At 40.5% G+C, this 19,708-nt stretch overlaps 1 protein-coding gene across 3 annotated transcripts in view; it reads right to left on the reverse strand.

The window, feature by feature from the left end:
- Positions 1-19,708, reverse strand: part of Fgf12 (fibroblast growth factor 12) — a 543,179-nt gene that overhangs the window by 178,988 nt on the left and 344,483 nt on the right. For all 3 annotated transcript variants that reach the window (XM_005344785.3, XM_005344784.3, XM_005344783.3), the window contains one exon: positions 5,747-5,850. In XM_005344785.3, coding sequence (XP_005344842.1) covers positions 5,747-5,850 — 104 coding nt within the window. The remainder of the gene's footprint in view (positions 1-5,746; positions 5,851-19,708) is intronic.

Below are 19,708 nucleotides of genomic sequence, written 5' to 3' on the forward strand. Positions count from 1 at the left end.
AGAATATATATACAGTTACAGTACTCCGGTGGAATAATCCTGGCACAAATATAGACATATTTTTCAATTCATGATACTAGGAAAACTTTCTAGCCATATGCAAAGAAATGGAAAAGTCCCTTTAATGGGATATATTTTTTTAAAAAGTCACTCACAATAAGTTAAACACTTAAATGTGAGTGTTGACATTAAAGCTTCTTGAAGAAAATTGGAAGAAAAAGCTCCATGACATCAAATTTGGCAATGATTACTTCAATATGACACCAAGAGGGCAGGGAACAAAAGGGTTGAACTTCACCAACTAAAAATTCTGCACAACAAACAACCAAGACAGTAAAGGGCACCTGTAAAGTGAAAGGACATATTTGCAAGTAGTATCTGGTAGGGAGCAAATATACGCAAGCGCTAACTCAGAGCTTCTCACACTGAAGCAAGCAAATGAAAGAATTGTCAGAGGAATTAAATATGCTCGTATCCCAGAAGGCTATGCAGAGAACATCATAATAGACACGTGAAATGTCAATCAGCTTTGGGATATTGAAAACCAAGCCTTAATTCAGGCTATACTTCTGCATATCCTAAGTGGTGGGATGACCAATATTAAAAGAATTCCCTTTTAATTCAGAAAATGTCAAGTATTAACTGGGAATACGCATTTGAGCCATTGTGTATTGTTGGTAGCAATACCAAAAAGTGCTGACACAAGGAAGACAGTATGGGGTTCCGCAGAGGAAATAAAATAGAGTTATCTGGTCTAGTAACTTTGTCTCCGGCATATATCCAGAGAAATGAAAAGACTGTTGAAGGTCTAACTTGTAACTTTGTGTTCACTACAGCATTAATCCCATAACCAAAGAGTAGACGAAACTTAAATGCTTTTCAATAGATTAAGCAAACAGATACACAAAATGAGATTTTATTAATGGTTTAACACAAATATTGCATGTTATCACACGGAAGGGATAAAAACATTTTGCTAAGTGGAATACGCCATAGGGAGGAGAAAAGCGAAATGATTTTAATGGATGTGCAACTTAAGTGCTTGCAATAGGAAAAAGGTATGGAGATCTGTTGACCAAAGTGGAGATATGATTAACAGTAGAGTACATGCAAGACTATTAAGATGGAAACTTTATGTACTTTTAACTAAAAAGGGAGAAGAGAAGAGAGAGAGAAAGAGAGAGAGATTCATTGTTTGCTCACAGTAAGGGCAAGGCCAGTAGGATACAAAACTTAAGGCCTATCCACCACTTCAAGAACAGTACTGTCAAAACAAACACAACATTCCCATGGAATAGAAATGACACCGCAACCAGCTACATATTCAGGCAGGCCTGGCTTCGGGTCCTGAAGACCGCCAGTTGGCCTAGAGTTCTCTCAGGTTAAATTCTTTTGTGCCAAGTGAGGACCAGAGTCTGGTTAGCTAATAATACAATGAGCTGCACTGGGGTATCCTGGAGTGACAAAAAAAAAAAAAAAGAGATGCTCCCTCCTAGAAACATAGAGCAGTCCATTACAAGAGCAACTAGACCAAAGGGCGCCTTAGCCCAGGCTCCTGCAATCACCCCACTGTTACTTTCATCCCGGGAATGCCTTAAAACTACTCTAAACTAGAGGTATTGGCAATTGGAGAGAAACCACCCCAAAAAGTTGCTAGAACAAAGCGACAGACATCACAGGAAGAACTATCAAAGAGAAAAGGAAAGGAATATGCCCCAAAGCAAAGTGCCCCAGTGCACCTAAAGAATTAATTCTAAAGTGTAGCCCGAATGTGACACTCAAGAAAATTAATGCTTAAAATGTGAGTTCATAACTAAGGAAAACACTGACCAATAATGCTAGAAACGCTTGGCGAGATAAGCTAATAACTTTCTGTAAGAAGTGAAAAAAGTCATACACTAAAAACAGGCAGAAATAAATCAAGGATGGGAGGATATTAATAGAAATCATTCAGCATCAGAATGAGAGACACCATGATGAAATCACAAAACAGCTGAAAGTTTGAACACACTGAGTTCGAATGTTTTTAACTTACAACACAGACATGGTGTAAAAGACTGGAAAGCACGGTTGAGAGGGAAAATGGATATGGCATAAAAGTTAAACTTTGTAGAATTGGAGAATTATAACTCTTTGGGTTATAAATTCATTACAAATTTCTAACTGGTAAAGACAGTTTAAGAACAGGAAATATAAAGTGAAAATATTTCTATGTTTCCATAGAGATTACCTCAAAGGAAATAGTAAATTGACAACAAATTCCTACATTCAACAACAGATGCCAAAAACCAATGGAATAATCATTTCATGGATGTTATGGGAAATGCCAGTCCGGTGAGATGTTTACAAGTAAATGAACTACAGTCAAAGGGAGGGATGGAAGAAAGAGTGTGCATGGATTTATGAGGCAGGAAATTATCTGTTACGCAGAGATCCTTATACAAAACCCGAGCAGTCACGTCATACGGACCCTCACAAAAAGAACAATGAAATATGTAGTTTGGAGAATCAGTAAACACAACAAGACTAAATCTGACACACACAGAAAATGTTCGTAGAAATTATTTTCCAAATATGATAAAATGCAATCACTATCTACAAATAATTTATTCTAAAATACATTCATCCAGATTGGTGAAATGTGTTTTAATAGACAAGAAAATATTCTATAGCTCATGAACTGTTGAGAAAATAGAAACACAAAAATATTTATTAATGAATGTAATCATGGCTATATGCAAACTGAAAACTAGAAGCAAACTCTAAAGGAAAACAAATGCAGCCTAAGTTGAGAAGAATAAAAGAAAAACGGAAAATTTTCAGTAACGCATGAGAGTTTAAAAAGATAAAAACCAAAGTAGTTTTAAACAGGCAAAATGCAATGATTAAAAAAACAAATCCTGATACATCAAAAACCTTGTCTGATATATCTACATCTTTATTTATATATCTATATAGATATATAAATCTATATGGATATAGATACAGATGATATATATAGACAATATAGATAAAAATATAGATGTAATAGATAAAGATAAATATGAATATAGATTATATGGATGGATATAGATATAGAGATATACATTAGTTTGCCTAGATTTTGAGAACAGACCTTAACCCTTTAGCTCTCCCCACGCTACCCAGCAATCAGCCCACCTCCACCACTCTTCTCTGCTCCTGCTTTTTAGTGAATGAAGAGAACTCAAAGGTAACAAGGGAACACACCTCCAGCTTAAATTTAAACAGAAGCCAGAAAATGACAGTATGGACAGGATCATACCTGGCCTCAGCTTCTCTAGGACTTCTCCAGTTTGGACACCACCCACCATCCCTCCACATGCCCCTTGATGGCCCTCACTGATGTGTCCCACTGCACTGGTCAGAGAAAACAGGAAGCTTCTTTGCAAATAACTTCAATTCTTTGTATGTGGCAAACACACCCTGGGAAAGCTGGGGTTACCACCTGCCTCTGTAACCACCACAAGGCCTCTGCACCAGTCTGGCATTGCAGCACACCAGACAGAGGAGCTGGAGGACAGAGTGTGATGTGCCCATACACTCTGATACTTGTCCCTAGAGTCCTATTAGAGACTGTTAAAAACCAGTATGCACCCTACCAGTCGGGGACAGAGATAGGGCCTTTAAAGAGAACAGAACAAGCTCACCTATGCTAGGGATGATCTGCTTAGCATTATAGGACACTTGCCCCTGGTGCCCTACCAAAGAAAGCACCATGACTCTATGGGTGACAAAAACAAGCTTATGTAGCAAGCCATGCAGAAAATGATCACTGGCTTTCCAAAGGTGTTGGCTCTATTTTTAAGTCAGGACTGCAATCAAAATTGCAAGTTTCTTTAAAACCTCTCCATCCTTCAGACCCCAGACCCATGAATTTGGCTTCACTTCTAAATAAGAAGTATAGAAAGAACAAAATTCTGAAAATTGAATGAACCCCTTTTGCCCATCCATTCTATACACAAACCACTGGCCAACGAAAATCAACTCTAGTTCAATGGCCCAAGTCCTACAGTAACATTGCACCCTCTGCCTTTGTACCCTGAGCCTTTGCAGGCTTATGTGATGTATTCATCTTTAATGCCATCCTCTGGTCATCTCCACATTTTTTTTTTATCCCAGTCAACGTTTGTGTTGCAGCAGCAGTTTAGCTAGCTAGAATTATCCATCATAGGGCCCCTCTTTATTCTTGTTTTATTTTTTTTCTATTTTGAACAAATTTGTAAGGACTTGGGGCTATAGCTTAGGAGTAGAGTGCTGGCCTAGCATATGCAAGTCCCTAGGTTCAATCTCTGGTGATGAAAAAATTAAAGAAAAATTTAAAGGGGTTTCCTGATGATTTCACATGAAAAATTGTTAGTGTATCTAACATGATGCATGAAAAATGAATGCTTGTCACTTAGGCTGAAGATGTTTCATCTTTAAATGTTATTTTGATCATCAACTTGAAATGTGTGCATGAGTATGCCATATATAAATGGATACTCAGATCTGAATACGCTCAGAAGTAGACTGTCACCTTTGATCTTTTTAAGTTATGTTGTGTTTTAACTAACACAGCAATTACACTTATATTTGTGAGGGACTTTGTGACATAGCAATAAAGGCAAACAGCATGCGATGATCCCATCAGAGTAACTGGACTATCTGTAACCATGATATTTATCATAGGTTGTTGGGACTTCATTCATATGATTGCAGCTTTAATACAATATGGTGGCAGATGCATTACTAATAAGTAAGTATAATATATGAGATACTCATTTAGTAGTTATTTGATGTCTACTACAACTATTCAGTGTTGAACCCGCAGCTGAGAAACACAGGTGAACATCCTAGATAGTCTATACAGTGGCCAAGATTACACAATGGGGAGGACTCGTTAGCTGTGATTTTTCAAAAGGACATTTTTTATAAAACACAAATAAACAATTCCCATATGAAGAACACAAATTATTCTGAGTAGCTACATTTTCAGTGCATGAATTAAAAATTTTGAGACAGAACAATCAGGATAGCCTTAACTTAAAATGTCTTAAATGTTTAAAAATATGTCCGTGCTCACAGTATAGCCCTGGTAACATACAAATTGTCACTCGTAGATTTTAGGAGATAGTATACAAGGGAGGAGCCAACACCAACCCACTAAAGCTCCAGAAATTAAGATAAGGTGGAAAAGTTATTTGTACACACACACACGCACACACACACACACACACACACACACTATACTGACATGTGCATACTACACTGATATCATTGCTCCTAATCCAGAGCTCACTCTGCAAATTCATTGCCTTTAGATTAAATAATATCTACAGTCTAAAAAATATGACACTACAAGGACTTATTAAGCAAAAACAAAAGCAGAGTCTATGAAAATTCTTTCTCTATAATGAGATAAAGAAGACCCTCTATAAACTATCTTCTGTCCCTGATGGGACATTAACATGGGAAAGAAAGAGTGTCTTACTCCTTGAATTGAACAGACAGGTAATTCCAAATTCAAACTTCTCTGGAAGTTGAAACTAGATGTAAGAATATATAACACAGAAAGTAACTGGTTTATTTTCATTGCTGGGGCATGATCTTTAACACCTAAAATGTAACAGTATCAATTTGAAAATATAAAATGACATCAGTTCCTTGACCTGACCGCTTCACTAGCACCACACACACACACACACACACACACACACACACACACACACACACGTGAGCTACTTACTGAGCTGTAGAGATAGCCTTCCCCATTCATGGCCACATAGAGACTGGCCTTCACACCTTGGATGGCCACCACCCGCAGTCCCACAGGAATTAGATTGAAGAGGGCTAGAAGAAAAAAAGACAGAAAGATTAATGACCTAGTGAATAAATCATCTTGCTCTTTATAATATTCTTGCAATTTTCAGAATCAAAATCCATTTATTGGAAACAGCATGGACAGAGCGATGGAAAGGGAGAGGGAGCGGAAGGGAGAGAGGAGATGGGGGGCGGGGGAGCAAAGAGAATTAAAACAAGTTGGGGACTACACTGCCTTGGCTTGCCTCTCCAGTACCATTTATTATTCATTCACAGAAGCTCCAGTGAGGTGTGTGATTCAACTAAAACAGAAATGCTAGGTTAGAAGGACTGCGAAAGTCTACATGGATTGGAATGTCTGGAATCCCTGCTCCCCAAAATAAACACATGAAGCAGCACATGACAGTTTTCTAACAACTAACTTGCAACAAGAACCCCTCAACAATAAAAGCAACCATCCTTCCTAAGTAACAGTAAAATATAATCTTTAAAACACAACCGAACTTGCTTCTGTCTTCTTGTTGTGATCCTGAAAAGGTCATGAATACAAACAGTGAACACAATCATGGACTAACACAGACCAACCGTGGGGAGAGTTTACCTCTTGAGATTTTGAAACTTTGCATGGAAATGAAGATACACTGATAAACGACGCGGTGGTTTGAATGAGAGAGGCCCCCATAGGCCCATCTATATGTATACTTGGTCCCTAGTAAGTGGACTGACTGCTTGGGGGAAAAATTAGGAGGTGTGGTCTTACTGGAAGAAAAGTGGTGTGTCTCTAGGGATGGACTTTGAGGTTCCAAATGCCCATGCCAGGCCCTGTCTCACTCACTCTGCCTCCTGCTGGTGGATCAGATGTGAGCTCTCAGCTACTGCTCCAATGCCATGTCTACATGCTTGCTGCCTTGCTCCCTGCCATAGTTGTCAGGGACTTGCCATTTGAAACTGTGAACGAGGTCCCAATTAGATTCTTTCTTTTATAAGTTGCCTTAACCATGGTGTCTCTTCACAGCAATAGAACAGTAACTGAGACAAGCAAACAGGCAATTTATAGCTAGCTTGAGCAACAACAGATATATGTCATAGTTAAAGAAAAACAGACTATATAAAACATTAAAAATTAAGTTGGCAAGCTGATTTAAACAACCTAAAATCAAACAGGAACATTGTCATCTTTATGTATTCAAATTACCTGTGACTTGAAATACTAAGGTACTGTGTCCACTCAGAGAAAAGCAAATGCATGGGCCAGAAAAAAACAAAGGTGATTTGGTTTCCTACGCTTCTTCTAGCAATGTCTTGTTATGAAGTATATGTCACGGCTCTGGGTCCAGTTGCTTTTGATGTTACAGAATGAGCATAAGCAGAAAATATGACCCTGAAAATATTTGTATCACACACAGGAGGGAAGCAATCACCCACCTAGTTAGACTCTGCAGATGGCATTGCCGGGAGGCATTAAATATCTCATGACTATTTTTGTAAAAGAATCCCTTGCAGTTCTCTTTAATAAACTGAGTAGCAGAGATCGTGCACCCTCTCTACAGATAAAGTGTTTCATTTCTGATACTGTCGAAGTTTAATAGAGTACCCCCACAAATTAACTTTCTTCCTTCGACCTGGGTTTTTTCAACTCGAGACAGTAAGCTATCTGCACACACAGCACCAACACAGGCGTGTACAGTGTTTAGATTAGTCAAGTGTTCAGTTGAGACTTGGAAAGGATCAAGCCTTAGACTACAAGTTTCCAGTGGCAGGACTGTTTTTCTAGTTGATGACACTGGCTAAGTCTCTCCTTCCTTAAATCTGTTTTCTGATTTGCACAGAAGTATAGACTATGTTAGAATCGTTTAAGGATTAATTGTTCCTTCAGTTTAGAGCTGGGCTAATTTTAGTTCCTTCTATAAGCTCAGCATGGATCATGCACCTTTTAAATTGCTTAAAAAATATAAGACAGTCTGTTTCAGGATACAAATTAAAGACATACGGAGTAACCTAATACAGTGCACAATTTATTTCTATAATCAAATAAATATATACTTCTCTGAACATAACTTGTATGTTTGGGAAGTTCAGGGGAAAACATGAAATCTCTTCGTGGCCTGAGGTATTTAGGAAATATTTCACACAGAGCACAAGATTGAAGCTGACACTTAGGAAAGCAGAGGAAGGCTGAGGTCATTCCTGGGAAAAATGAGAAAGCACAAACTGGAAATAGACAAGCATCCTCCTAATCATAGAGATGTGAATTTTACCAGACAAGAGAAGCCTGACACACAAAGACTAGAGCACCAACGCAGATAAAGAGACAGAGAAGCCGGGCGGTGGTGGCCCACGCCTTTAATCCCAGCACTCGGGAGGCAGAGGCAGGCAGATCTCTGTGAGTTCAAGACCAGCCTGGTCTACAAGAGCTAGTTAGTTACAGGACAAGCTCCAAAAAAAAACCACAGAGAAACCCTGTCTCGAAAAACCAAAAGAGAGAGAGAGAGAGAGAGAGAGAGAGAATGTTTCTAGACCAGCCACTCAGAGTCACAAGGTTTTGAACTCCACGTCCCCTCCAAGTGGGCATAACAATCCAGTGCACACAATACAGATGCTTATACAAAAAGACATGTGCTATGCTCTTGAAAGTGTTTCACAAATAGTTATTTAACATTAACAGTGAATATCCCCTTTTGTACATGGATGACTGATGTCCATGGGTCCACACATGCCACACTACACATGTGGAGGTCAGAGGGCACCCCAGGTGTCTGTGCTCATCTTATTTTGAGGCAGTCTCTGGGTTGTTCAGATATGTAGCCAGATTATCGGGTCTACAAGCTCACATGCTCTGTCTCCACTGTCATCTCAGCAAAGGAGCTCGGGGATTGCTTACATATGACCATACCGAGCTTTCTATGGTTCCAAGGATTTGAACTCGGGTCCTCACATTAGTACTCCAAGCACTGTACTCACTGAGCCATCTCCCTAGCCCAATACCTAATAATTCCCATAAGTCATGATCCACCATGAACAAAACATCAACATATTTCCTTAGTAATTTTCCTAGTTTGTACTCGGCACATTGCTTAATGCTTCAAAAGATAATATTTCATATCTATGCATTTTCAAAATGCTTATAAACCCACCAATTGTATTTTATCCTAAACTATAAATAGCATGAGGAATTTCTGGCAGAATGAGGATTGCGTCAATTTTTAAGACAAACTACTTCAGAGAGGTAACTGAGCTGATAGTGACGCTAAGCAGAGGGCTTCTAGCTCACTGATGTAGTTACCTGTATAAAACTGTATTTCTTCTTTGTGCCATTTAAACTTCAATTTCCAAGGATAACTGGTTTTATCTGAAAGACCTGGATAAGTCCAGACCTCCCCAGCAGGAAGAAAATAGCCAAAAATCCAAGCAGGAGGAGAAGAATCAAAAATCTAGGATTAGCCGGTTAGTCACTGTGTTTCAGGAACTAGCTGAAGATAAAGTTAGGTTGTAATCTTGAGAATAATCTTGAGAAACAGGGAGTCTCCCCCTTGTGACTGTCATTGTAATATGTTTTAAGAACTAGCTGATAATGACCTTGGAAGTGGTCCTGAGAGGCAGGGGATTGCCCCCTTGTAATCTTCACTGGTATTTTCGGAATTTTCTGTGACACACTCCCTGCCAATTCCGGATCACTGGGCTGTGGTTTCTTCCCTAAAAATCTCTTCTCCCGGTCACTCGGGGTCGAACTCCTCCCCTGTGTGGGTTATGAGTCTCGGCCCCAGTGCACTGGTTCCCGTCTCATCTCATCAATTAAAGCCTCGTGTGATTGCAGCAAGGATGGTCTCTCATGAGTTACTGGGGGCGGGGGGTCGTGTTATCCCGAGACTTGAGTGAGAGTCTCCCCACACCGGGGGTCTTTCAATCTTCTCACAAACTAATATGTATCTTAGCTGCTTTCCCTACATTTGCTATGGCTAGAGGTAGCTCTTAGGGACTCACTATTTGACACAGGCAGACAGACCTTAATATGCTTAAAGAATCCTTCCTAAAAAAGCTGAATTTTGGTTAAAGTTAGCATTGCTAACCATTATTGAGCTATAGTTCATCTCTGTCCAACAAACATCCATGCATCCTCCGCAAAGTATTTAGTTTTTCTTTAAAAATTTCATACATAGATGCAATCATCTCCATTCCACCTTCCTCCATCTACTTCTTCTGGTACCCACCAACCTCACTCCTCTCCCAACTTCATGTCCTCATCCCTCTACAAATAATTTAGTTCAGCCAATGAAAACTGAGCTTTCCTGACGCTTTCATCACTTGCATTTCTTGTTTTTTATTATTTATTTTAAAAAGAAAAAACTCTTTTTTCATTTTGCATACCAATCCCAGTACCCACACCCTCCCCTCCTCCCCTTCCTTGCACCTAACCTCCTCCCACTCCATCCCCCAACCACTTTTCAGAGATGGTTAGTTAGGCACATTGCTTTGGGGAAGGTCCAAGGCCCTCCTGGCTCTATTTAGGCTGAGCAAGGTATCCATCTGAAGAGAACAGGTTCCAAACAGTATAAGCAGTAGGGATAAATCCTGGTTCCACTTTCAGTGGCCCTGCAGTCTGCCCCAGCCAAACAACTGTCACCCACATTCAGAGGGACTAGTTTGGACCTATGGTGTTTCCTTCTCTGTTCAGCTAGTGTTGGTGAGCTTCCATTAGCTCAGGGAGGCTGTTTCAGTGGGTGTCCCCATTGCGGTCTTGACCTCTTTGCTGATATTCTCTTTCCTTCCACTCTTCAATTAGACTTTGGGAGTTCAGTCCAGTGCTCCGATACAGGTCTTTCACTTCTGAATACTTAGGGTTACTCCCAAAGTATTTTATGTTCTTTGTGACTATTGTGAGGGTGATGTTTCTCTGATTTCTTTCTCAGCTTCTTTATCATTTATATATACTGAATCACTGACTCTTGGTTTGATAGTGCTAATGTCATTGTACATATGAATGTATTTATATATAGTCCTATGAGATTACCACATTTTTTCCAATGTTTCTTTTTTACCATTTATTTGTCTCTTGAGTGTATGACATTTGATATATGGTATTAAATGCATTTATATGTTAAAAGCTAAAAAATCCGTCCTAAAGAAAATACAAATATTTCCTTCACTAATTCTTCTTGACAGTTCGTCTTTTACTGTTTTGATGGGAGTGGTGAGGCACCAGGATCATCTCAGACTTAAAAACAAAGGCTACTCCCAAGTGAGTGATGGCAGATGGGTGGAAGAACAGAGTCCCAGAGAGTTCTGGGAGTGTGGCAGCGGTCCAGTGCTCAATTACTAAGCCTTGCTTTCAGGGAAAGAAAGGTCCTCACTGTTTAAATCTACGCAATGCAAAACCTTCCCTAATCCTGACAGAGATTGCTAATGAAGGCAGAATTTGTGTGCAAAGTACAGCTTAAATGCAAGGTACTTATGTATTGTAAATAAAAGTATCTACTAGTAAGTATCAAATAAGATAATGGTTCTTGTGAGAAAGAATGAAGGAAAAAGAACCTGAGAATAATGGCCCCTAAGGAAGAGGCTTCTCTGTCAAAGGTTAGAAGCATGGCTAATGCAAGTGAATTGGAAAGAGAAAGCCATTCAATGGCTTCCCCTCCTAGAGGGGCTTACGGAAAGAACTAATAACCCCCTGTGAGGGACTAGCACACACCGGAAAAAGTCCTCTATAAACCACAAAGGGATAAGGGCTTTTGGGCGGAATGCTTCTGGAGACTTAGCTTTTGCTGCCAAGATTCAGTAAACAACTTTAAATAAGACTTTTCAGTGTGAAGAACTAAAGAAATCTCATCTGGACTTGGAGATGGGGCTCAGCCGGTAAGAACTGCTTTAGAAGTACTCAGACACCAAGTACCTGCATCTGGCAATCAGAAACCACCTTAAGTCCAGCTCAAAGGATTCCATGGCTTTTCCTACCACCTGGGCACCTGAACACAAGTATACACACACACACACACACACACACACATACACACACACACACACAAACAAACACAGGCATACATATGCACACACATACACACGCATGCTCGCGCATACACACACAATTAACGATATAAATGTTTAAAAAGACAATTTTCTTAGGAAAAGTCTTTATCTTGGCCCCTAAAATCTCAGAATGCTGGGAAAGCCTTACTTCTGTCTCATCCAGAGTTCATACTGGCTCACAGAAGCCCTTCACACTGGGTAAGAATTACTACTAGATGTGATCTTCATCTTTAAGCCCCTTAGTAATGAGGCTATTCTGATCCACCCCATTCTTCAGCATCTACTCAAGCCATTTTCTTGCTAAAACCCTCTAGTGTCTCCTCTGTCCCCATTTCTTACAACCTGACACCATCTTATATTTACAGGTGTAAAATTGCCTGTCACCCACGCCGTCCACCATAATAATCAAAATATAGCTTTTATCCATTTCCTAACTTCCTCTTGGCTTTAAGCTAGAATAGATTGTGTCCTTTTTTATCTTCTATCTCTTCCTGGAAAGACTGTTTTTCCACTTGTAGATGTAGCTTATTATTGATAAAGGTGTGTGTGTGTCTTTGAGTCTGTGTGGATGTACAATGTGTGTCTACAAAGGCTTACAGATGCCCTAACGAGGGTGTCAGATCACCTGGAACTAGAGTTACAAACGGCGATGAACTGGCCAGACTTGGGTGCCAGGAACTGAACTCGGGTCCTTTGGCAGAGAAGAAAGCACCCTTAACCACCGATCCATCTCTCCAGCCCCATCTTTCCATCCTTCAAGCTCTAATATTTTTAACTCCACCCAAGCCCCGCAGAGCCCGTCAGAGATAGGTCCCTTTTCTCCATGATGCACGTTGTAAATGAGCCTGAGAATAATTTGTTTACCTGTCTACCTCCATTCCTGAGTGCAAATCTCTTGAGAGCACTTCTGCCATGTCTTGTCTGGTAACATGGTCACAGTCTGTGTTCTTTGTATGTGATGACACACAGGTCTACAGAACTTTGTCAGTACCTACAAACTATGCTTGCTTTAGAGCTCTCTGTTACTTTCGTAAAGATCTATGGTGCACTTACACTATGTCAAATGCCCTACAAGTGTGGGGATGAGCAGCGAGCCCGACAGATCAATCCCCAGTGAACACCCACCCCTCTGGGAGGCCTTCCCAGGCTTCCTTTCCCTTGAAGGCACTGGAAAATTTTATTGCTGTTCGTCTGGCCTAACATAGAACCTTGGTCTAAGAAGCTGTTATTCAACGTTTGCCGAATAAATAAAAGCATCAGCATTCTCTAGCTTGCTTATTCATATCCTTTCTAGGTCATATTTCCATAATTGACTATGCAAGAGAAAGGGAAGTTAATATTTACCGCACATGAAACACATTTGAATATGGAATCTAGCAGAAAAGAGGAACCCCAGACAGTTCGTGAGCTGCGGAAGGAAGAGGGCAGGGGCTTCCGCGAGAGAACCTGTATGTGTGCTGTGTGGCAGGAGGTCTCGGTGCTTACAGAGTGATGAAAGCCTGGAAAGAATGGAAAGGAAGGGGGCAGTGTGCAGGTACAGTTTGTTGTAATCAAAGTATTAGAGCTTGTTGTGATTGCTTTTAATGTCAACTTGCCACAAATAAAATCACTGAAGTAGGGAGCCTCCCAGTTGCCTCTGCCATGGGCTGAGCTTCTGTAGCAGCTCTGATAAAACGGTATGGCAGAGGGAAGATTATTCGACCTTTGTTTGCTCCACCTTTCTCCTTGCCTCCAGGTTGCTGCTGCTGATTCCTTCCCTATATCAGAACCATTTTATTTCCAAGCTTTCATTGTACACTATAGACCAGCAGTTCTCCAGGAATCTTCTGGGATTCTCGCACAGGCTTGGAGTTACTGAGACACCCAGCTTTGCGGATAGATCAACTCTGGGCAGTTACTCCCCAGGCAGAGCTATCAGGAAACTGCACTGACTGTTGAGACCCTGGGCATCAAGGAACACATAACTACAGAGTCAAAGTACTCAGCTCTGATTCTATTGTGGTTGTTACTTTAAAGATTACTTAGTTTAATACACACACACTCACTCACACACACGCACGCACACATATCCTTTGAGTTTTGTCCCTCTAGAGTACCTGACTAACACACACATCTATAAAAATGATATCGGAATAGGAAAATGGTGTTTTTTTTAAAAAGCTATGCAATTTTCAGTTTAATTTCCAGCTGTGTATTATAGCCCTCAAGTGGCAAGAAGATAACAATAAATCCAAATCATATAAATAAAATATATGAGATTCAACCAATGAAGTCACAAACAAGAAAAAGGGTTGAGAAGAGAGAAAGTTCGAAGAAGGAAATCTCCTCTGAAAGGTACAAAAATTGGTGTACTCAGAGATAACATTTTAAATTTCATTTTGTGCATGCATGCATGCATCTGTGTGGAAGTGTATGTTCCGGCTTATGTATGACTTTAGAAGGCAATTTACAGAAGTTGGTTCTCCCCTTCTGGCATGTGAGTCTGGTCCCGGGAATTGAGTTTGCTTATCAAGCTCCGTAGCAGTATTTTTACCCACTGAGCAATCCCCTTGGCCCCATGAATGAATTCCAAGGACAATGTCCTTGTGCTTGTTATAGCGAACTGGTATAAAAATGTGGGCTGCATTTCAAACTCCTGGTTGACTTTTTTTGGGTGGGCAGTGAGAAAAAGAGAAAAACCTTATGACTCATTAAAGCCTTAATGGAAGACACTGAGAGAGAATGAAGATACTGAAAATTAATTTTTCTCGATGTTTTGAAGCTGTTTTCAACAGAGATATTTTGTTAAAGTATGAATAGCCTCTTAACGATAGCAAAGCCTTAACCTGAGAGCAAACAAGCAGATACACTGTTGTTTTCTCCCTCAATCCTAAAGACTATTGACGTATTTATAATTGTAGCATTTACAATAATGTTTGTAAGCCACTCAACTCATCTTTCCTTAGTCAAGAAATTAATCTTTGTCTTTAGTAGTTCGTTTATTTATGACTCACTAATGTCAATTCTGCAACCTTATTCTGTTGTTGATAATAAAATGCCATTGTTAAATGCTCGGCAAAAAATAAAAAAAGCACTGAAGTCTTCTATCCTTCAATGCAAAGGTGGTTACATAAATTATGGGAGGATGAGACTTGCTTATTCAAGCTGATGGCTGACCCCTCATCCCAGTCTATAGTACTCTACACACAGCACCTATCTCGCAGATATTTCAAGTTTGTGTATATGCATGGGTATCTCTTGAAGCGTGGCATTTTCAAGAGTATCAAATTGATAGATCATTTATTTGCCAACGACCATTCAGAATACTTGCATCCTGTTGAGCTCCTCTAGCTATGGTTAATGTACATTTGCATGGCTGAGGCTGTACTGTAGCATAAGTGATGAGCTTCACTTCTGAAATCAAGCTGCTTCAGCAGTTTTCTTTGAAAGGCTACTAGATGTTGAGATTTTTACTTTCCGTTTTGTGATATCCAGAGTGCCTGCCTTGCACACTCACAACACAAATAACTGTATTTCATGCTTTAAAATAGCATTTCTTACAGAAATTAAGAAAAATAGGATTGGCCCTATTCATTCCTTTAGTTTCCAACCCAGGAGCACAAAGTCAGCATGAGGTGCAAGTTCATAGATCCTGGTTGTGACACTGCCCACTTTGAGACCTTGGTGACTAGGATTCTTTTCTGCTTGGACTGTATAGGTCACCGGGCTTTTACGAAGATAAATTAAAGTAATACAACAGAAACAAACTGGACCTCAGGCTATCAAGGTAAAACGAAAAGCATCCTTAATTGGTTTATTGTTTTCCATCTCTAAATCTGGAGTTTTGGAAGTGGGAGGGCTGGATGACAGCTGCCCCTGTTTTACCTCAGCTTTCTTAAAATGTCGTGAGGTAGGGAGAAGCTCTGCATTTTGTCTTCCACAATGCATATCCTGGACTCACAAACAATATATACTTTAAATAAGATCATACACAAGCGAGCATCAACATACTTCCCGGTGTGCCGGCTCAATGCCTTCTGTCTGGTGCCCTGTTTTATAAACAACTGGCCAAATCATCTCACTGCTGATTTAGTCTCCCCACTGAATCTGTTGACTTATGGAACTGATTAGTGGTCTGGGACTTAGAGACGGAGATTTTTCTTCTAAGCTCTGCCTGACAGCACAGATTGCGGATTTCCAGCCTGGTGAAGATGTACGGTCTGGGGATCTCTTGCTTTGACAAAAGCTAGCAAATATGTATGTACACCTGAGCTCAAAGACAGGGCCTGCCTTTGGTTTTTAATGATGAGATTACCATATCACCCTCTCCATGATACCTCAGAGATGCTGAAAATGCCCTGCATAATTAACAAGTCAATTCAATGGGAGTCTTTTTTTTTCCCCCCCTTTAGGATGAAAAATGAAGCAAATCACTATCGATAATGGAAGCAAATGCCTGTCATCACTCATCCCCGCAGCCAATTCGTCTTGCACAGAAGATGTGTCTCCGAGCCCGTTTGGGGAATTCAATGAACGGTACAGGTGTCAGTCCCCAAGATCAATGGGCAAAGCAAAACATCCAAGAAATCTTTGCTTGCTGTAGAACTTTTACAATTATGTCTCCTACAGATCTTCCACTCAGTGCTGCAGCTGATACTGATATTATTTCCTGTTAGTCTTAGTCACTAATGCAGGGTGCAAAATCCAGACGCAGAGCAAGGTATCTGTAGCACAGCGATGGAAGGATACTTGTGACCTTTGTCATTGTAGCAGTTATTTTAAAATATTTTTAAAAAATACGTTGTATGTTCTGTGTGGTCATATTTACCGACTAGAAAATCAAAAGGCAAAACTAAGGTTTTCCCAGGATCATAAAGTCAGCTAACAACCTGAGATGAAACCTAAGTCCTGGTGGCTACAAGATGATAACTGTTGTTTGTGAGCAGGAGCTGAGGGAAGAAACGGACTTGTAAAGTGAGAAAGAGTAATGGTGGGCAAAACTGGAAGCCTGGGACAGAATTTTCTAGGCACCGGAAATATTCCAGTGAATAAAATATGAGCCTTCAGTTCTTAGCTCAAATCACACAGAGGAAGTACAAGACTCCTTGAGTCAACTATTTTAGTCATTCGGGACCTGGACTGTGAGCCTCATTAGCGTAAGCCACCATGCAACAGTGCATGCCTACCTCACTCTAAACTGTTCGGAGTGTCCACAGAAGTAAATACAGTGTGGCAAGACTTTTTAGGCGGATCTCTGTGAGTTCGAGACTAGCCTGGTCTACAGAGCTAGTTCCAGGACAGGCTCCAAAGCCACAGAGAAACCCTGTCTCGAAAATCAAAAAAAAAAAAAAAAGAAAAAAAAGAAATGGAATGATCAAAAGGGACTTAAAAAGAAAGTGCTGATTCCTTCCTTGTTAATTCTCCACACAAAAGCTCTGCTTTGACTCATCCCTGCTCTAAAGGATAGCTAGAATGCTTCCAGAGCATTGCATCCTGCTCCCACTGACCTGTGACTACTGAGTCGCTTTCAGGAACTCTTTCCTGCCAGGCAACTTTGTACCCCTCTAATGTAATCCGAGCCACTCTGAAACACGGCCCAGCAACGCCTCCACGCAATCTCTTTCCAAGCTAGTCAATTCATTTTTCTCCAACCTGGCAGGAGCTTTCTCCACCAAGAGATTGCCTGCTTCCTTATCTGAAACTCGATTTTTCTAATCTTAGCTTATGTGTCCTGCTCCTATTCCTCAAGATTCAATTTAAAACGAACCTCTGCTGAGTACATGGCTTTGGGGGATCTCTGATCTTTGAAATCTCAAGACTCATCTGATCACTCCACAATACCAGAGGTATCTGACATCAAGTTTTGTTTTTCCGTGAAGGTCCAACCACCTCTAATGTTTGGAGAACTGGAAGGAGCCGTTTAAAATTCCTTTGTGTAGCTCCATAACTAGAAGGCTTTTAACCTTCAGTAGGTTGATCTGAATAAAAGTGTGGTATCTGTATGACAGCCATGGTTAACAGTCACTCACCGTGTGGCAGATGCCTGAAACCGCACCAGAGGAAGCTGTCTAAAGTCAGGCAAATAGAATGTTGTAGAAATTCAGTGGAGCCAGCTGGGCAGACTACAGATTTATCATTCCCAGCTCTATAACCTACTTTTAAAACAAAATATTGGAAAAATATTCCAGGAGCTAATGCAATGATAACCCTGAACTTGAAGCTAATTAAAAATCTTAGCTGAAGTTGCACAATAAGTTAATGTAGATTTGGAACATAAACTTCAAAAGTGAAATTCCCAAGATGAGTTTACCTCATTGGTTCACAAACTGCTATGTAACACAGAATTCTAGGGAGGTTTTGTTAAAAACAAAGTTCTGATGTCTAGGTCACAGCCATATCAATTAAAAAAATCTATGATGGAAAAAAAATCAATATTCTTTAACTCTACAGATGATTTTATTGTGCTGAAATGCTGAAAAGCAATCTCGGAGCCAAGAGATTAAGGTTTGAGCTAGCTCCCTGGAAGTGCTGATGCTTCCCAAACCTTACCAGCCACCAGGCCAACACCCCTGACGCGCTCACTGGACACCAACTGCATCCATTGAAGCTTTGTGGAAAGGTAAAGTGCGGGGCCCCATCCAAGATTCCTGGAATCAAAATGTACATTGTAGTCAGATCCCTTTGTAGTCATAACTACTCACTGGAGCTTCGGTCAGTGCTCTACCACAGCGATGCCACTCAGAATGTGAACTTGGGATAGAAGTGACAGTACCAAGGACGGCCCAAACTTCTGATAGGAATCAGAGTGTGAACGCAGTATAGATGTGACCACTGCCACCACCACCACGCAAAACCTGGCCCAACCTTCTGATCAGAAACTCTGGAACTGATTGAGCAGTATCATCTTCCAAACACTGGCAAGCCTTAATGTACGAACATGAAGAAGAATAACTGCACTTTATTTGAAGTGGATCTCAAACTCACTAGGTAGCAAGATGATCATGGATTTCTGATCCTCTCTCCACTCATAAAGTGCTGAGATTAGTGGTATATGCCACCAAACCCTCTTTTATGGGATGCTGGGGACTGTGTCCATGGCTTCCCGTATGGATATATAAATACTCTACTAACTCTGCTTCATGCCCAAATCCATATTAGGTTATTTCTAAAGAACACTGATTCCAAAGTTCTAACTTAGAGGTTTTGATCTTATTATTTTAGGTGATTCTGTGATAGCATTGTTCAAGAGCGTTAGATCACAGGACAGGGCAGGAGCAAGGTTCTTTTGCACAGGAAATGTTGGTATTTCCCCGTTCAAATTATCAGTCATCAAGGACAAAGAAGTAATCATTACAACCTCCCCAAAGTAGAGCCAGTAGATTGCAGTAAAGTTCCAAATTCTGTTCTTTCTCCCTTTCCTCCGAACTAAGCCATTGCTCCTGGAGCTTCCTGGATATAGTCTTCATGAATTGTTATTCATTGTAGAATGGACTTCTTGATGATGCAGCTGTCTTCGAGTCACTCCTGCCCCCCCCACCAGTAAAACTTTGGCCCATGTGTCTGTAAGCAGTCCCCGACATACGCTCCTGCAAGTAGCCACAATAAATTCATTAGTTCAACAAGCTAGAGTTGGGTGGAATACTTCAGTTTCATGTTGGCATCCTATCAACTGAGAACAGGCATTTTTTAACATTTCATCCAAGAAAAGCCAGGCAATGCCCAATTAAATTAAACTTCAATTGATTTTCGCAAAGATGAGAAGGCTAAATCTAAGGCCCGAGAGGGTGATGGATCCTTTGCACACAACGACTCAAGGCTGTGCTCAAGTTCTCCACTTCCCCAAAATTACTCTTGACTACACTTCAGCAAGCATGGGTTTCTCTACACA

Source organism: Microtus ochrogaster, chromosome 2 (genome assembly GCF_000317375.1).
Source record: "Microtus ochrogaster isolate Prairie Vole_2 chromosome 2, MicOch1.0, whole genome shotgun sequence".
In the NCBI taxonomy this organism is placed as follows: domain Eukaryota; kingdom Metazoa; phylum Chordata; class Mammalia; order Rodentia; family Cricetidae; genus Microtus; species Microtus ochrogaster.